General features: G+C 35.4%; 2 protein-coding genes across 3 annotated transcripts; one reads left to right on the top strand and one right to left on the bottom strand.

Moving 5' to 3' along the window:
• Positions 1-2,826: 2,826 nt before the first annotated feature.
• On the bottom strand, positions 2,827-5,992 carry MEE59 (maternal effect embryo arrest 59). 2 transcript variants are annotated; one of them, XR_016060331.1, is made up of 4 exons: positions 5,655-5,992; positions 4,764-4,860; positions 3,461-3,598; positions 2,827-3,253 (listed from the first exon to the last, which is right to left on the bottom strand). XR_016060331.1 is itself a non-coding variant. In XM_006848019.4 (4 exons), exons 1-4 carry the CDS (start codon positions 5,883-5,885, stop codon positions 3,212-3,214), a joined length of 504 nt encoding a protein of 167 aa, XP_006848082.2. In that variant the 5' UTR covers positions 5,886-5,992; the 3' UTR covers positions 2,827-3,211. The 2 variants fall into 2 exon arrangements, 1 of the variants encoding a protein (XP_006848082.2); XM_006848019.4 differs by having other exon boundaries at positions 4,768-4,860.
• Positions 5,993-11,388: 5,396 nt separating this feature from the next.
• Positions 11,389-14,304, top strand: LOC18437819 (pentatricopeptide repeat-containing protein At4g19191, mitochondrial). The gene is made up of 2 exons (XM_088873344.1): positions 11,389-13,513; positions 13,595-14,304. Exons 1-2 carry the CDS (start codon positions 11,728-11,730, stop codon positions 13,834-13,836), a joined length of 2,028 nt encoding a protein of 675 aa, XP_088729470.1. The 5' UTR covers positions 11,389-11,727; the 3' UTR covers positions 13,837-14,304.
• The last annotated feature ends 3,306 nt before the right edge of the window (positions 14,305-17,610 follow it).

The raw sequence follows: 17,610 nt of genomic DNA on the forward strand, positions 1-17,610 counted from the left end.
ATGCTCCTATTGGAGCATATTTTGTCCATTTACTTCATCCAGTAAAACCCAATGTTGGAGTAATTTTGGTACTTAACCTCTTCAACCAATAGACTAACCTCAATAATAAAAAAAAAGTTTCCAAATTGCATTCGGTATTCTCTATGCAATGCTTAACCTCTTCAACAAATAGACAGTCCAATTTTTCGAGGTGAGATCTAAATATTACAAAATTAAACTTTTAATTTTTCTTTCTTTTAGTGAATCTTAGGTGGTTCGCAAAAAAGTGAAAAAATCCTAAGTAGATCGAGGAAGGGCCGAGAGTGGTGGATTCTTGAGAAAGAGAGCCAATTTCTTCTGAGGTACTAGAAACCTCATTCTCTTCTCGTCCTTTGATTTGAAATTCTAGTATCCTGTTAGTCTTTGATTCAACTTTTAAAGTTTAGATTTTTGGTTATCTGATTTGGGATTGCTTTGTGATTTTATGGAATAGATAAAAGAGAGAAAGAAACGGGTTAGGGTTAGGGTTAGGGTTAGGGTTAGGGTTTCACCCCATTAATAATCCATTTATTCATTCGTACGTCCACTCTATACTCATCAACGCTCTATTTCCTTTCTTTATAAATAGTAATTCGCATGGTCACGTTCTGTTCACATGACCAATATGAATACTCCCTAATCAAGCAAAATATAAGATAAAAGCGCCTAACTGTGCCCCTCCACCTGCACAGTATATATTTATTCACTTTGGCAAACACCTCTTTAGAAGATTTTTTTTCCAATATGAAATTTGGAATCCACTTAATCACCAGATGAGCGGTTTTATAAACAATTGGAATTTAAGTTTCTAAACACTTGAATTTGACCATCCAAGATTTTTATTCAATTTTAAGACCTTTTTGAGGCACTAAACAATCAATTTAAGGTGCACCACAAAAGTTCACTAGAAGAAGTTGTTTCGATGCTAAGAACCCTCAATCTGATCATCTCGACCTCAAGATGTATGGATATGAGAAACAATAGATTTCAAGTCTTGGAAATGGTACATCTCGTAGTGTATTATCTAGACTGTCAATTTCTAAGATTTTCAAGTGTTCATATATGTGTTTGATCGACACTATTTTTGAATCTTTAAATTTAATAATTAGATTTAAAAATAAATTTTTCGATCGTTACAAAGATTTTCTATATGGAAACAACATGTTTTGGGGTGCGCCTTACTTTGGCTGGTTAGAGCCTCAGCCTTATAGAAACCCCACACACGTGTTTCCATTCTTAACTTAGAAAAAGTATGCAATAAAAATATTATTTTACCATTATTTTACCTTACTCTTAGTCACAATTGCTTTTAGTTAGATGTAACATCCTTATTGAAGTCCAAAACATTTTCTAAAGAAAAAGGTTTGATAGGGCTGCAACCCTATCAAAATAAGTGACGCCCCACCTCATAAGTCATTAAAAATTGCAATTCAATCATTAAAAAAACCTTTTCATTGATCATCTCGGATTGAACATATTAGTTGTAAAAAAAAGCAAAAGATTTTAAGCTCTAAAAATTGTGTATATTGTAATAAATTATCTAGACAGTCCATCTCACCCTAAAATTAAACGTACAATTTTTTGAGATTCTAATTTTCATCAGTGTTGAAAATCGATTTAGAACCATCATGAAGATTTCCATTGCCGAAAGTATTTTCGAGATGAAGAATTAAAGTGAGACTTTATTTTATTTTGATTTTACATCTTATGACGAAAAATGAATATGACATTTCACACCAAAATAAAAATATTACATCATGCAATCTCTTTAAATTAATAAGAAAGTTTCCATCAGGTCATGCAGAATAATGGCTTTGCAAGTTGGACACCATTGATCCCTGTAGATGAATAAATTACTTGCTTTGGAAGATGGTTATTATCTTGGATGAATAAATTAAGGCTAATGACCAGATTGCCCACCTTTGACAAATTTTGAACTAGTGATATTAGTATCGAACCGGTTACATAATTCGCGAGAGGTTTGTATCAAATTTTTGAAAAGAGAAAAGAAAAATGGATTTAAAAATTTAAAAATATAAAATATATCTGAAAAAAAATTCTAACCATATTTGACAGGTTCAATTGGTTAAAATTAATCGGTCTGGTTGTTCAAAACTAATCAAACATTAAAATTTAACAGATTTTCCACCAAAACAAAATTTTACTTTGAATCAAACGGGCCAAAACACTCGTCGGCAGTCCAATTGAAAAGACCACCGCTTAGGTATGATCTTCATAACTATGTTTCTACCCGAGGTGAAATTATTTATCTTTTATAAAAGGCAAGGGAATTTTATATTGGAACATTTTACACTCGTTAAGTACAAGGTTGCCATTAACGTGGTTAAGAAGCTCGAATATCATGCTCCCGAGGGAGAAATTAAAAACAAGGCATTTTTTAATCTTAAACTTTGGGATCTTTTTTACAAATCTCCAGATGAGTACTTTAAGGAAAATATATACAAATAAGGATTTAAGTACACTGGCATCAAGACATGGCCCTATAAGAAAATTAGACAAATTGTCCTCCTCCAAATTTTTTCATGCAAGAGTCCGTCAGAAAATAGGGCGATCAGGATCGGTGAAATGGGAAGTTCTCACCCAATTTACCTTTTTCACTTTAAAAAAAAAAAAAAAAATAAAGAGAGTTACCGATCTAGATTAAAAATCACCCATCCAAATCGGCCCAATAACACGTTGGCTCACACCGCCAATCCACCTTTTAAAACACTAATATAAACAACCACAACGTAGATAAATAATTAACACATGAGAAGATATGAATTAACACACCTTTGCATGAGTAAATAACAAACAAAAAGGGGGAGACTCGCAATTATTCGTATTACTGTCCCAATTATAGCATGGCGATAGTTCTCTGATATGAGATTTGAGAGACAAAACAAGGGATTTGCTAGTTTCAGGCCTCCAAAAACTCGGCTTTTTAGGACCCAAGTTTTCCGGATCTCTATTGCACTATTCGCAATATTTCGCCCTTTCTAATGACCAACACATCATCATCATAGCCTTTTTCCATACTGAACACCTATAATACTCGAATTCCCTTTCCCCGGTCACAAATCCGGCCAGCTAAGTCGGAAAACCCTATTATCATCACATAATATAGACATTTATTTATTTATTGACTGAAATTTCTAAACATGTTATAGGAAGTTCACTTGAATGTGAAATCTCAACTCTCACTCCTCTTAGGCTTGTCTGATGCCAAAAAAACCTGAAAAAACCAAAACGAAAGGGTCAAATTCACCAAGAAAGAAGAAAAAAAAAAAAACAGGTACCACCATAACGAATCTTCCCGCTCCATTTTAAGGAAAGGACGGTAGATGCCACTTTAGAGTACCATCCATCCTAATCCATTGGATTATGGCATAACTTCCTTTAAAAGAATGCATAATAGAAAAAAAGTTGGCCATTTATTCACCGGATCTGTGGCTGGGATCCATTCGTTGGTCGCCGGATTTCCTCTACATGAGGCATGGCACTCATTTCCATTGGTTTCAGGAAGCAAGTTGAATGAATTGGTGCTCAATTTCTCCATTTTTATGAATCCAGTTCCAGTCTGTTGAGTTCAAAAAAGGGCAAAAAAAGAAAAAGGGTTTTAAATAAACAAATATATAGGCATTTTACTGATTCACTATGATACAGTGCTGCAAACAAAAACCATGTTACACATAACCACAACCACCTTAAGTGACCATAGATTATCGAAGTTTACTGATTGAAACTTTATAGTTTATAAAAAAAAATCTTTATAGAAAAAATAATAAATAAAGGACAAATAATGAAAATGTAAAAACATCCTTAAAATATTTTCTCCTTGTACCGTAGGGTAATTGTCTTATTATATATTTTCTCAATTCTCATTTTTTGGGAATTTGACGCTATGTGGGGAGTTTGGAACTCCACATTCTCAGACTCCCTAGAGCGGAGCGCACTTGAGAATGACTAGTTCTCAAGATTGTCAGGCCCAACAATGTAGTTTGGTCTGTTGGGCCTAGTCCAAGAGGGGACCTTAGGGTGATCTGGCATCCAAGTATTGCCCATTTGAGCACCTGGGCCCATACGGGCTAGATGATGAGAAAACCCGAGATTGGGTTTAGTCCAGTCCAGACCAGACCTATCCAAGTCGGATGGAATTGGGTCTAGTCTAAGCAAGACCAGACCAGACCTATCTGAGTCGGATGGAATTGGGTCTAGTCCAAGCAAGACCCATTCAGGTAAGATCGAGTACTCGAATACTCGACCTGACCCATTCAGGTCAGATCAAGTACTCGAATACTCGACCTGACCCATTGACAGAGGCTCTAAACAATCAAATTAGAGCTTACCTTCAAATGTACTTTTAATACAGGAAATCTTTGTAATAGCTTTAAAATATATTTTCATATTTATTTATAAAGTTTAAAGCTTCACTAATAGTCGATATCGACTGTTCTATGAAAACTTAAAAATTAACGGTTCAAAAATGTATTAAAAAATACACTATTTTCACAACTTGAAATCCATTTTCTTGATGTCGAGATGATCAATTTGAAAATATTTGGGCATCAAAACTTCGTAGTCTTCTAATGAAAGTTTTGAGATAAGCTCAAATTTGATTGTTTAGAGCCTTGGCTCTATATAAACTTTTCCCTAAGTAAAATGATAATGGTCGAAATTTCAGTGAATTTCTGCAAAAACAAGTGAAGTAGGAAGGAAAAAAAAAAGAAAATTCGTTTGCTCACAGACAGTGTGGTGTTGCTTGTCAACGCAGTTGAGGTCCTTGTAATACTCTGTTTCCACGTATTCCTCACCCGCCTCCTTCACATCGTACACCAATTTCTTCAACCACAAAAAATAAACAAATAATCAATTTACACTTCTCTCTCTCAACATTCTAACCAAACAAAGCATCAATTCTTTTAACTCTCTCTGATACATAAGTTCTTCAACCAAAACAAATTAAACAATAAAACAAAGTTGTGATTCGCATTGGCTGAGGCTCAAAACCTTCAAATAGCATTGAAAGAAAGGTACTTGAGAATCTATTGTATCTCTAATTATATAATTTAATACTTTAAAATAGTGTAGATCTAGCAAATATACGAATACTTATAAATCTTGAAAATTGATGGTTAAAAAAATGCATTAATTTGAAGACTTAAAACCCATTTTTTCTCACGGTCGTACATCTTGAATCTTGAGGTCAATATGACAACTTCTAGTGAATTCTTGATGGGCGCTTTAATTTGATTGGTTAGGGCCTTGCCCATATATAAATTTTTTTCATAAATCAATTTTCAATTCTATCACTAGGGCTGGTAGCGGTCCAGCAGGCCCAGCCCTGTACCCCCCCTGACGGTCAGGGCCGGCTCATGGCCCTTGCCCTATCCAGGTCAGGCTGGGGTAAAATAAAAGGAAACCATCGCAAAAGTTGAAAACATAAGGGCGGGATCGGCCGGGCCTGTCGGCCGGCCCTGGCCAAGGCTCTACGACGAATCGAACAGTGCCGGGTCGGGCACAGGGCGATCCAGACCTTTGGCCACTGTTCTCTCTCTTTCTCTACACCATTTTCTTCAACGAAAAGAGGTAAAAAATTTTGAGGTCACTCACTCCCTCCCTCAAATTCCAATTACCTGTTCATCATCAGTCTCCAAGAGCCTGAACCTTTCATGCTCAGCAATAACTTCGCTTTCACCTCCAATTCCAATCTGGTCCCTGTATTCACTTGAATACTCACTCCTCTGCGGCTTTGTGTGCCTCTTTGGAGCCATGTCCTCAAAATAATGTTTGATTTCTTCTTCCATCTTCAACTCTGCCTCTCTTGGCAGGTGCTCATCGCTTCTGCTTGGCCTAGCAGCCGCCATTGATTCACCCTCAAAAATCGATCAGGGGTATAATGGTAATTTGTGATCGACAGGGATGCAGCTCAGGCCTGAGAGATTGGGGACGAAGGGGCTGAAATTCAGAACCCAAAATGGTAAAATATGGGATTTGAGAAGGGGTTCGATCTGAACAAGGGGCACTATGGTAATTTTCTGTTAGGGAGAAGATCAAGGGACAAAATGGGTATTTTGAGTAGTTGAGGTGGGAGGCCTTTTTGAATGAGTAATGGTGGGTTTATAATGGGTGTGGAAAAGGGGAAAAAATATCTTCGGATTGACAGTTGTCATCCTTATCTTTTGCAGTCCGAAAAAAAAAATAATAATATCTGGACTGTATATATTTATGTTCCCACAGGAACAAACAATGTATTTACTCCCTCCTTCAGTCTAAAATTTTTGGGCTACGTAAAAATTATTTTAAAGAGAACAAAATTTAAATTTTGAGTTTCGGAATTGGCTCTTAAGAAATTGAACTGTCTGTATTCAATCTTGAGGTGTTAATTTTTTTTAGTACATAGAGAGTTTATTTTGTTTTTTTTTTTTTTTTTTGGCTTAGATCATTTATGAGTTGTAGCGATTACATCCCAAAACGTGAGATTGAAAAAAGTGTCCTGTTTTGCCGGAGGGAGTAAATGGATAGCATATTCCCGTGAGAATAAAAACACTTTTGGTAATATCTTTTCCGAATGAAAATATCTTCGCGATGTGCTCCAACTAAAGTTCACCACATTTATAAGGTTGCAACCTTATACTGTAGCATTGGTGTTATTTCAAAATTGCAAAACCTTCATAGTGATATCTTGACTTAAATATGCGTAGATGTAAAGTAAGAAAAGAATTTCAAAGTCTAAAAGTAGTGCATTTTATAATAAGTTATATAAATTGTATGTTTTCAAGATTTTGAAGTATTTATAGATCCGCTCCACATGTATTAGTTTTAATTTTAAAATTTATAATTAAATTTGAATATTGATTTTCGCACGTGAAATTATATCTTTTGAAAAAATTTAGAAGCGTGCACTTTATTTTTTTTTTGTGAATGGGCATGTCTATTAAGTTGTACCTAAATTTAACAACTAATTTAAACCACCTTACAAGGTCAAAAGAAAGGTCAGAAAGGGTAGTGATCTATTTAAAAAGGAAGTGTATAGACACAATAAGATCTCTCTCTATACACTTCCTTTCTAGATAGATCACTACCATATAGACCTTTCTTTTGACCTTGTGAGATGGCTTAAATTAGTTATTCAATTCACTCACCAAAAAAAAAAATTGGAATTTAAATTGTCGAGCTAACAACTTAGTAAAATACGAAACAAAAGAACTTACATAAATAATCTTGAAACTTGCAAATCCGAAACGACGGCATTTTGAGGGAAAAAAAAAATGACCTATTCATAAATTTAGAAAATTTTGGGACACTATTTAAATACTGCTAAAATAATATGAACATTACTTTCCTATGATTTTAATTATTGAATTAAATAAGTTGCTCTATTTACTATCACCTTTAACTTGAGATTGTTCAAAAAGATAAAATATTTGGATGGGAAATTTACAGAAAAAGTATTTTATTTTTAAAATAAAAAAGTAGTCCCATATATATTTCATATCTTATACAGACCCCTCGTTTCTAAAAGAATGAAGTGGATTTTAATTTTATTTTTTTTATATAAAAAAAAGTTCAAATTTGACATGTTCATATTTTTTGCCATCATGTATCTGTAAAAAAAATTAAAATAATTTGAAATAAATAAATTTACCAAAATATTTTTTAATATTATAGGGATATTTAAATAATTTATTATTTTTAAATTATTGTCTTTATAGATGTGTGATGGCGAGACTTATAAATATACAAAATTTGAGCTTGATCCAATAAATAGAAAATGAGATAAAATTGAAATACATTTTATACTCTAAAAAAAAAAATGAGACTTGAGTATAAAATATAAAAAATATAAAGCTAATTTTAAATTTTAAAAATATATAATTTTTTTATTTGAAATAAAATTTTGCAATAAATGTGTGAAGTGCTTTTTCCCTCCACATTCCATTCGTTTGCGTCCCTTCCATGCCCCTTACGAGTTCCGACTCCCTGCATTCCCCTCCCGAAGAGCCTAAACCCTGCTATTTTTTATCTCCCCATCTCTCTAAATCCGATTGAATATATTTGATTTTGGGTAGCTAAGTGATAGGATTTAGCTTTTTCTTTACTCTCCTTTTTTTTATATATTTTTTTTCTGTGTTTTTTTCTTCTAGTAGATCAATAGGGAACAGAGGCCCCTACTCAAATTAAGGGGGAGGCCTAAGCAATCAAAATAAGGCACACATAAAAAATTCATTAGAAAATGTTCTTTTAATGTTGAAAAACCCGATTGTCTTAATCTAAAGATGTATGGATTTGACAAAAAAATAGCTCTTAAGTCGTGAAAATAGTGGATGTTATAATATATTATTTAGACTATTAATTTTTTAAGATTTTCAAGTGTCCATAGATGTGCTTGATCTACACTAATTTTGAATTTTATAATTGAGATGAAAATAAATTTTCAGGACATCATAAAGATTTATGATACTGAAACAACATATCTTGCCACTATTTGATTGTTTAGGGCTTCGGCCTTCTACAAACTTCACCCTTCTAAAAATAATTAGTGGTAATCGAATGCGTTGGTAAAAATGAAAAACGTGGATACCTCAATCCTACTCCCCCTTTTGTGTTCTTAAAAATGAAAAAGAAATGATCATATAGGAAGCTCCCCCCACCCATATGTATAGGATTTTAAAGGATCACCATTAAATTTGATACAGAGATATAGAAAAATCAAGTCATACATCCACGTAATAATTTTTTTAGATATCCGTGCTAACTTTAATGATAATTTTTTGAGATCCTACATACATAGGCGGGAGAAGGTCCTATAGGATCATTACTCAAAATAAAAATACGTGCTTTTTGTAGATATCATTTCAAGGAAAAACTTTAAGTAGTAGACGATCTAACGATTAATAAATGTAATTGCCGATGAAGAGAGTGGAGATCACCTCGTTCTGCATTGCTCATTTGCCAATAATATATTAGTGTTGGGTGTTAGAATTGATGGGGTTGTCGATGGTCTTTCCTGGTTCCCATGTTGACATATTGGATCAGTGGGATTGCGGGAGTTTAACTAAGGTGGGTAGGCGTAGAAATTTTATGGGACCTATGGAAGGAGAGGGATTTAAGTGTTTTCGGAGGAAGAGGGTTGCAGAAAAAATCACTCATAACATATGGAGTTGGCTATCGATAACAAAGGAGGGATTTGGGATATCTTAAGTTGATGTACCGGTTCATCCGAAGCTCTTTTGGAAATATGGGAGACGCTGGATTTCAAGGGATTCAAATGGTGCCATGATTTTATACTGTGTAGGACCTTGTGTGTGACAACGACGAACTGGACGGAGATGGAAGCTTTGTTACAAGGAATGCATATCCTTCTTCAGCGTTTCAGACTTTACCTTGTCTTGTCGAAGGTGATTACCTATGTGTTATTTGAGAAGCAACTGGATCGAGGTTATGGATATCGATAATCAATTGGAAGTTTCTTTCCAGGAAGGTTGCAGTTGAGTTAGCAAAAAAAAAAGGGGTTCAATTGGGTGAGTTATTGATTGCCGAAGATTTATTTATTTTTGAATATTTTTCATGTTTGTAATATTTCTGTTTGTTTAATGAAGTTATGGTATTATTGTCAAAATAAAAAATAACTTAAAAAAAAAAAACGAAAGGGTTAGGACTAGTGTTTAAAGAAAGAGTAATGATCTTACGAGACCCTCCCACACCCATGTGTGTAGGATCCCAAAAGATCACCATTAAATTTGACACATATTTCTAAAAAAATCAAGTACCACACCCATGTGATAACTTTTCTAAATATCTATATCAAATTTAATGATGATCATTTGGAGTCCTACACATATGTACGTGAGAGGGTCTCATAAGATCATTACTCTTAAAGAAACGGTAAAATCAGACTAGGACCGACTGGTACAGATTGAGAACCGATGGGGCTAGTTTCATTCCACCACAATATTGGGAACTAGTCGGTTCCATCAAACAATTGGTCCTACTTTTATTTTTTAATATTTTTTTCAAATCTTTTTGTTCTTTATTTTTTTTTTTTAATTTGTTTTTATTGACCAGCTCATAAGGCTGGACCTTCGATCCAAAACGTCAATCTTCCGATATGTACTGATTTTCCAGATGGGCGATTCAGGTCACCTATCTTTGGTTTTTGGACCTTGCTCATGACATTAAAGCAAGTATTTTAACAAACACAAACATATTTGGGATTCCTAACAATTAACAAGCAAATGCATTTATGTCATTTTGGCTCCATCGGCTTTAACATAGTTTCAAATTCTAAATCCAGATCAAAGTTAGTTTTATCATTTTTCTAACAAAAAGGGGGAGGTGATTTAGACTTGAACTAAAAACATTGTTAAAGTAACACTTCCAAAATGGTTATTGAACTTTTGATCACCCCAATGATTCTATGAGGTGATTGCAGTGGTATTTTTCAAGGTACTAAATTACTAATATTTGCGTAAATGCATTAATCAAATCAAAATTAGATGTAAAAATATCATTATAGCAAGCGTAAAACTTTGCCACATCTTTTTATGATAATGATGGAGTAAGCTTTTACAGTCCCGTGTCTATCTCCATATGCTTTGAATTCTCAAATCTCAACCCTTTCTAATATGGAAAAGTATTGCGTAAGTCAGCAGGCGCAAGAGCCTGCTAATCCACAAACGTCCATCATAAAGGTGGACTTTTAATAGGGTGTACCCTCCATATGTTCCATATATATGGTGCACCAAAAAATACTAAAATTATATATTTTGAATTTTAAAATTTTAATTTTTTTTTCATATTCATGATGAATCTAAAAAAAAAATTCATATCTAAGATGAATTTTAGTGGGGGACCGTATGTACTCGTATGAGTTGGTCGAGTAGCAGAACTAGAAACCCCATCCTCGTAATCTGTTGCGGCAAGAATCGCATTTCTACATTTGCAATCCCTCAGGTGTAAAGCATCCATCTTAAAAAGGGACGCAAATAGGCAGTCTATCTAAAAACAATTGAAGATAACATGTCCAAATTTTGTTTTAATTAAGATTATTATTTTTAACTTTTAAAATTTATTTATTTATTTATAGGGTGTGGTTTCTATAAGGTTGCAACCTTAAACAATCCAATTAAGGAGCACTTTCAAATTTGTCATAATATGTAATTTTAGTGAAAAAGATTCTTAAGATTATATCAAAATCTCTTTTTATATCTAATTATAAAATTTTAAACTTCAAAAATGGTTAAAATCAAGTAAATCTTTAAATATATGGATATAAATAATGTATTGCAAGATGCATTATTTTTTGAATTAATTTTTTTTCCTTTTCATATTCATACATATCGACGACATCGAAATCAATTAGAGGTTTTTCAAACATTAAAACAACCTTTTCCAATATAGTATGGAGGTGCATCTGTTATTCTACATTTAAGGTTGCAACGTTATATACATTTTTTTTTTTTTTATATTCATGATCTCCATGGTGGTAGAGATTACATGTCTTTAAAAATTAAGTAAAAAAAATCATCTCAAAAGTAGATTTTTAGCAGGCGACTCATTTCTGCATGAACTCATAGAAACTGGTTGTAACAAAAACTGGTTGAAAAACCTCAAATCCACACTTCATTTTGCACACCCATGTCGTAAAACCTCTTATGGCTCCTGCAATTTTTGCCTGTGGCTTCACCATATGTTACCTTACCCCCCATGTTATTTCAGTCTCTAAGCCCGAAGGACCTCATTGCCCAGAAACTGCATATTTGTGCCAATTCATGGCATCTGAAGCAAGTCCATGGCCACATGATCACCTCTGGAATCCACGAAAGCACCTGGCTTTTGGCCAAGGCCGTTGCTCTCCCTACCATGGATTCCGGCCACTATTTAAATCAGATTTTTGAGAGGATTTCTAGTCCTCCTATTTCGTCTTGGAACTCCATGATCCGAACTTCTGCAATGGACTCTAATGGCAAAGAAGCCCTTCTCATTTTTCGGCAAATGAAACGAACCAATGTTGAACCAGACAATTTAACATTCCCTGTTGTTGCCAAAGCCTGTGGCCTTCTCTGTAACCTATACAATGGGCTTCCCATTCATGCCCACGTATTAAAATCAAGGTTTTCTTCTGATATTTTTGTCCAGACAGCTTTGGTAGACATGTATGTGAAATGTCATGATCTTCATAGTGCTCGCCTACTGTTTGATAGAATGACTGAGAGAGATACTGTTTCATGGAACTCCATAATTGGAGCTTATTCTAAACTTGGTGGTTTGGCTGAAGCTTTTCTTCTGTTTCAGCAACTACAACTAGATGCTTACTGTAAACCCGATTCCATTACGATAGTGAGCCTATTGCAGTCGAGCACAATGGATGGAAATTTACAGGCCGGAAAATGTGTGCATTGTATGGGAATTAAGGCTGGGACCGTTTTGCCCATGCCTGCTTTCAACACCCTTATATCCATGTATGCGAGATGCAATGATATAGAGTCGGCTGAGCTTCTCTTTAATGGAATGCCTGAAAATGTTCGTGACGTCGTCACATGGAATTCTATGATAAGTGGGTTTTGTGAGCTTGGCAAGTTTTTAGAAGCTTTAATGGTTTTTAGGCAAATGGGTATGGCTGGCATGTACCCAGATCTTAGCACCATGCTGAGCTTGTTGTGTATCTGTTCTGGTTTAGGATTGCTCCCACTAGGGAAAGCCATCCATGGATTTGGATTAAAATCCTCTTTGGATTCAAATATTTCAGCCTGCAATTCCCTTATTGCTATGTACTCCAAGTGTAAGGATATTGGGTCAGCTCGTTTCTTATTTGATAATCTTCCCAAAAGGACAGTAGTTTCTTGGGGAGCTATAATTTCGGGTTATGCACAAAATGGGCTCTCGAGCGAGGCATTAGACTTGTTTCGAGCAATGGAGAGGCCTGATGAGGTGGCAGTGGTTGCTGCACTCTCAGCCTGTGGGAACTCGGGGGCTCTGGAGATTGGTAGAGAGATAAACAAATACATAGATTCATCAGGATTTGGCTCGAATACTATCGTTTGTAATGCACTCTTAGACATGTATGCAAAATGTGGAGACATGGTTGATGCTCACCGGCTCTTTGAGAAGATCCCAAAAACAAATGTGATCTCTTGGACCACTTTAATTTCCGGTTATGCTAATAATGGGGCTTGTGATGAGGCTCTTAGAGTTTTCTTCGACATGTTAAAATCGGGTCTTAGGCCAAATCACATTTCCTTTCTAGCTGTTCTCTCAGCATGCACCCATGCAGGGCGGCTTGAAAAGGCCTTGGAGCTCTTTGGTTTCATGGCTATGGAGCATCGAATCGCACCCAAGCTGGAACACTATGCTTGTGTTACCGATCTTTTGGGGCGTAAGGGTTTGTTGAGGCAAGCCCTTGATTTAATTGAAAAGATGCCTATGGAACCTGATGTTGGTATTTGGGGTGCCTTACTTGGAGCTTGTCAAGTTCATGGCGACATTGAATTGGGTGAGTATGTAGCTGAGAGGCTCTTTAAGCTTGATCCATCGTCCGCTGTTTCTTATGTGGTTCTCGCCAATATATATGCAGCAGGTAGGCAGTGGGGAGATGTAGCCAAGGTAAGGGCGATGATGAAGAGTAGAGGTGCCAAGAAAGTTGCAGGCCAAAGCTTTGTTGAGTTGGCTGGTAAGGTCCATTCTTTCGCTGCCGAGGACCGTTGCCACCCTGAAGGGGTTGAGATTTATAAGGCAGTGAATAGTTTGACTTTGCAATTGAAGGATGCTGGGTTTGAGCAGGGGATGAGTTGGGTTATGTTGCATGAGATGGAGTAGGAGAAATTGGATGATATTCATCCAAGAGGAATTTCTACTACTTGAAGTTCTTTATTGTACCATATTCTTTGGAAGAAAAGAGACTTTTCTTGAGTGCAGGGTCTGAACTTTATAACATGGTTGGCAAGGCTAAGTATACCATGCATGATTTATGATTTTTGGTATGTGGAAGAGCATTCATTGTCAATTCCTGACGATAGCCATTGGGGATTAAAACCTCCAACCAGGTACAGTTAACTCCACCCTTCATCATTATGGACATATGGTGGAATCCATTTACTCTCAAGAATTGCATTTCTTATATCATAAATTATGCGTTATTTCTTTTGTTTGTATAAATATGTGGAGGGATTAACATAGATTCCTGTTTCTCACATTCATTTTGTTCATGGCACATTGATTCAGTGGGTTTTAAGGCTGCTCAATGTGTTTCTTTCCCTTGGTACATTATAGAATGCCATTCCAGGATGAACAGTCCCTTGACACTGCCTTCATGCATATTCATTAATGCCCCTATTATTGTTGCTTTCGTTATTGTTGTATGGTTTCCCAAATCTGAAGGATTTTGTTCCTCTGCTCGTTGAAGCTAAGCAATCTGTTCTTTTTCAGAAGAAGGTATTGCAGCTGAAGTATTTGGGTTTCTACTTTTTTTACTATTAGTTGAAAAAAGGAAGAAAGAGAACAAGTGTGCATAATTTTATTCAATGATACAGCTAACTAAGGACTACTTTGCATTGCCTAATCGCCCTAACTCTTTATGCACAAATTCTACATTCATGATAAAGTGAAACTATATTCGCATACACAATTTCAAATAACGAAGATAATGGTTCGAATAGAAGAACTCTTGAGCATTTGGTGATCTTAGATGTGTCCATATCAATGGAACGGGTGACTCATTATTTCGATGAATCTTTCTTCGGACAGAAGAAGATTATGTAAACATTTACTCAAAATCTCACTCGTCAGATTCCATCGTGGAAGAATCGCCCGTAATTTTTTATGAGGAATTGACCATGCCTATCCCAGTTGTTCGATCATTTGATAACCAGAGTCATTCTTTGAGAAATAATCACTTTGAGTCAAACTCCATAGAATTTGATCAATCTTTATTTGTAACACAATTGTCATATGCATTGTATACATCGAAAGAAATCCTTGAAAGTGTTTAGGAAAAAGCCCACAGACTGTAGGAATGAAAAACACGAAAGAAGAAGTAAACACAAAAGAAAGAGACAATCAATCACAACGCAAAGATATACGTGGTTCGGCAACGTGTCTATGTCCACGGGAGGCTAGAGCTTCTTTACTGGCAATAGAGAATAGGGTTACAATAATCTCTTTTCCTCACGCCTCTCTGTTTTTTATCTAATTACAAAGAGGTCTGAGTTTTTTCCTTAACCCTAAACTTTTTGGATGATCCCCCAATCGTAACGATATATATCGACTCCCATATAGATGGTGCAAATTACCGAAATACTTTTGTACGGATATATATCAAGTCCCAGATATACCGTTCGGGCTTTTAACGGCCTTCCGGAATTGTTTTTTTTACTCCACCTTAACGGATATGTTCCTCAAAATACAAGACATTAATTCTCAACATAGACTTTATGCATGATAGTTTGGGCCGGTACATCTGTTGACATTATGGTTTATGAAACATATAATTACACTTGATTCAAAATAATGATGCATTTCATAGATAGAAGACTAGGACCTTAAATCTTAGAAAGTAACTTTTGGTATTAGGACTTATTAATCTGTAAAAATAAATAAATTTTTTAAAACTAGAAATGATATTTTTTAGAGAAAATATTTGAATTATTGATTTTACCTTTTCTTTGGAGGACTATTATTTATGGTGTAGATCTACACTTTCCTTAGTGGATGGTGTGGATCTCCAACCCTACAGGTGCGGGCTTGGACGCACCAAACAATTATCCATGTACAATATTCGTATTTGGTCACTATTTTCTTGAGAATTGAGAGTGATAATCGAGTTAAAGGAACATGCCAATGGGCTATACCCGTTGCTAAAACTAATTGCGCATTTGATTACAGGAGTACAGGTAGGGACGAGGGATGGCAACAGTCGGGTCGGGGCCGGACCCAAAAATATAGTATGGGACTCGGACCTAATTCAAAAATTAAAATATGTATTTAACTATATTTATATATGTTGGGACCAGAAAACTATTATCGGACCTAGACCTGCCGGATCCAATTTTTTGACCCATACCTAGACTTGGATCGGGTCTACCCCTTGGGTCCCAAGATGGGTTCGGGTCCATTGCCAACCCTGTACAAAATTACCTATAATGATCCGCACAAGAATGTCCCCAACTCCGAAAAATGGGAACTGGGGGGAATCCATAGATTCCATTGTTTCATCCTCCAGCAACTCCAGAAATATGGAAGATAGGTTATTAAAGAAGGCGTTGTTTGTTGTGTCCCGAAGCTCTAAAACTTGGTACGTTGATTTTTGGCAAACTAAAGCGACAGAAAAGGCGACTGGCCCATAAAATAAGCAACAAACACTAAAGGCAAAGCAGGAAAGAAATTGTGCAAAAAGAACACCAAGATTTTACATGATGCTCACATACGTGATTACATTGAGTGAAAATGATCAATAATTTTTACTAATCAATAAAAAAAATTTACAATTGCTACTTGAGAACACGACTCAATATCTAATAAAGTTTCTCTCTACATTTTATGTCTCTTCACCCAAGGTTTTCCTCCCTTATATTGTGTCTTTTTCCCTCTACAAAATAACCTAAATATAGAGGGAAAAAAAAGGACCTACACAAGGATCAAAAAATTCTCGCTTTTTTAAGATTCTTAGCATTATCCCTTCAAATATGGGTTTCCGGGTTGGCAATGAACCCGGACCCAACAACCTGACTTGGGTTGGATTTAGGTCCAAATATTTGAATGGAATACTATTCGGATCCAGGTCCATGTGGACCCGACCTATCCCGTTGCCACCCCTACTTAATGACATCCTAATCCAAATAGGATCTCTCACCCCATAAGCCCCTATAAAATAGTACATTGACTAATAATGATGTTTTTAAAGAAAAAAAAAAAAGCCTTATCATCTTTAAATAGTAGTAAATATCCTAAGGATACCTAAGAGAAAAGAAAAGGAAAAGACAACAGTAACTAGCGATTCAAGACAACATGACATTGGTCTAACTTTGCGTATCCAAAACTTACGAATAGGGGTGGCAATGGACCTGGACTCGGGACCTGACGGGTATATACGACATCATGTCTAGCTATGGATCCAAGTTTTGGACCCGAATACTATTCAGATCTGGATCCGGGTCCAGCTAGACACGACCCATACCCATAGTCAATGGGGTATATGACAGCAATCGGGTGTCTTTAGACACGCGCTAGGTGTTCATATTATCATACTACTGGCAACATTTACGATATTATTGGCAAAAAAAGAAACTCATAATCTACCCACGGTAATAGTAATAGTAATAGTAATAGTAATAGTAATAGTAATAGTAATAGTAATAGTAATAGTAATAGTAATAGTAATAGTAATAGTAATAGTAATAGTAATAGTAATAGTAATAGTAATAGTAATAGTAATAGTAATAGTAATATTAATAATAATAATAATAATAATAATAATAAAGCTCATAGTTATAGGTTGGCAATGGATCCGACCAGATTTTGGACCCATACTGTTGGGTTTATGTGGCCTTTAAAGGCTTTATGAGTGATTGTGAGGAGACATTTGATACAGTGGAT

Source organism: Amborella trichopoda, chromosome 8, assembly GCF_054954075.1.
Source record: "Amborella trichopoda isolate Santa Cruz 75 chromosome 8, AtrichopodaSantaCruz75HAP2 v2.0, whole genome shotgun sequence".
Taxonomy (NCBI): domain Eukaryota; kingdom Viridiplantae; phylum Streptophyta; class Magnoliopsida; order Amborellales; family Amborellaceae; genus Amborella; species Amborella trichopoda.

Coding starts and splice junctions, on each gene's coding strand:
- MEE59 (XM_006848019.4), bottom strand. CDS start 5,885: ATGGCGGCTGCTAGGCCAAGCAGAAGCGATGAGCACCTGCCAAGAGAG. Junction 3,599..4,767: donor TTGACAAGCAACACCACACT/GTCTGTGAGCAA, acceptor TGAACTCAACAG/ACTGGAACTGGATTCATAAA. Junction 3,254..3,460: donor GGATCCCAGCCACAGATCCG/GTGAATAAATGG, acceptor TGGTTTTTTCAG/GTTTTTTTGGCATCAGACAA.
- LOC18437819 (XM_088873344.1), top strand. CDS start 11,728: ATGTTATTTCAGTCTCTAAGCCCGAAGGACCTCATTGCCCAGAAACTG. Junction 13,514..13,594: donor TCATGGCGACATTGAATTGG/GTGAGTATGTAG, acceptor ATATATATGCAG/CAGGTAGGCAGTGGGGAGAT.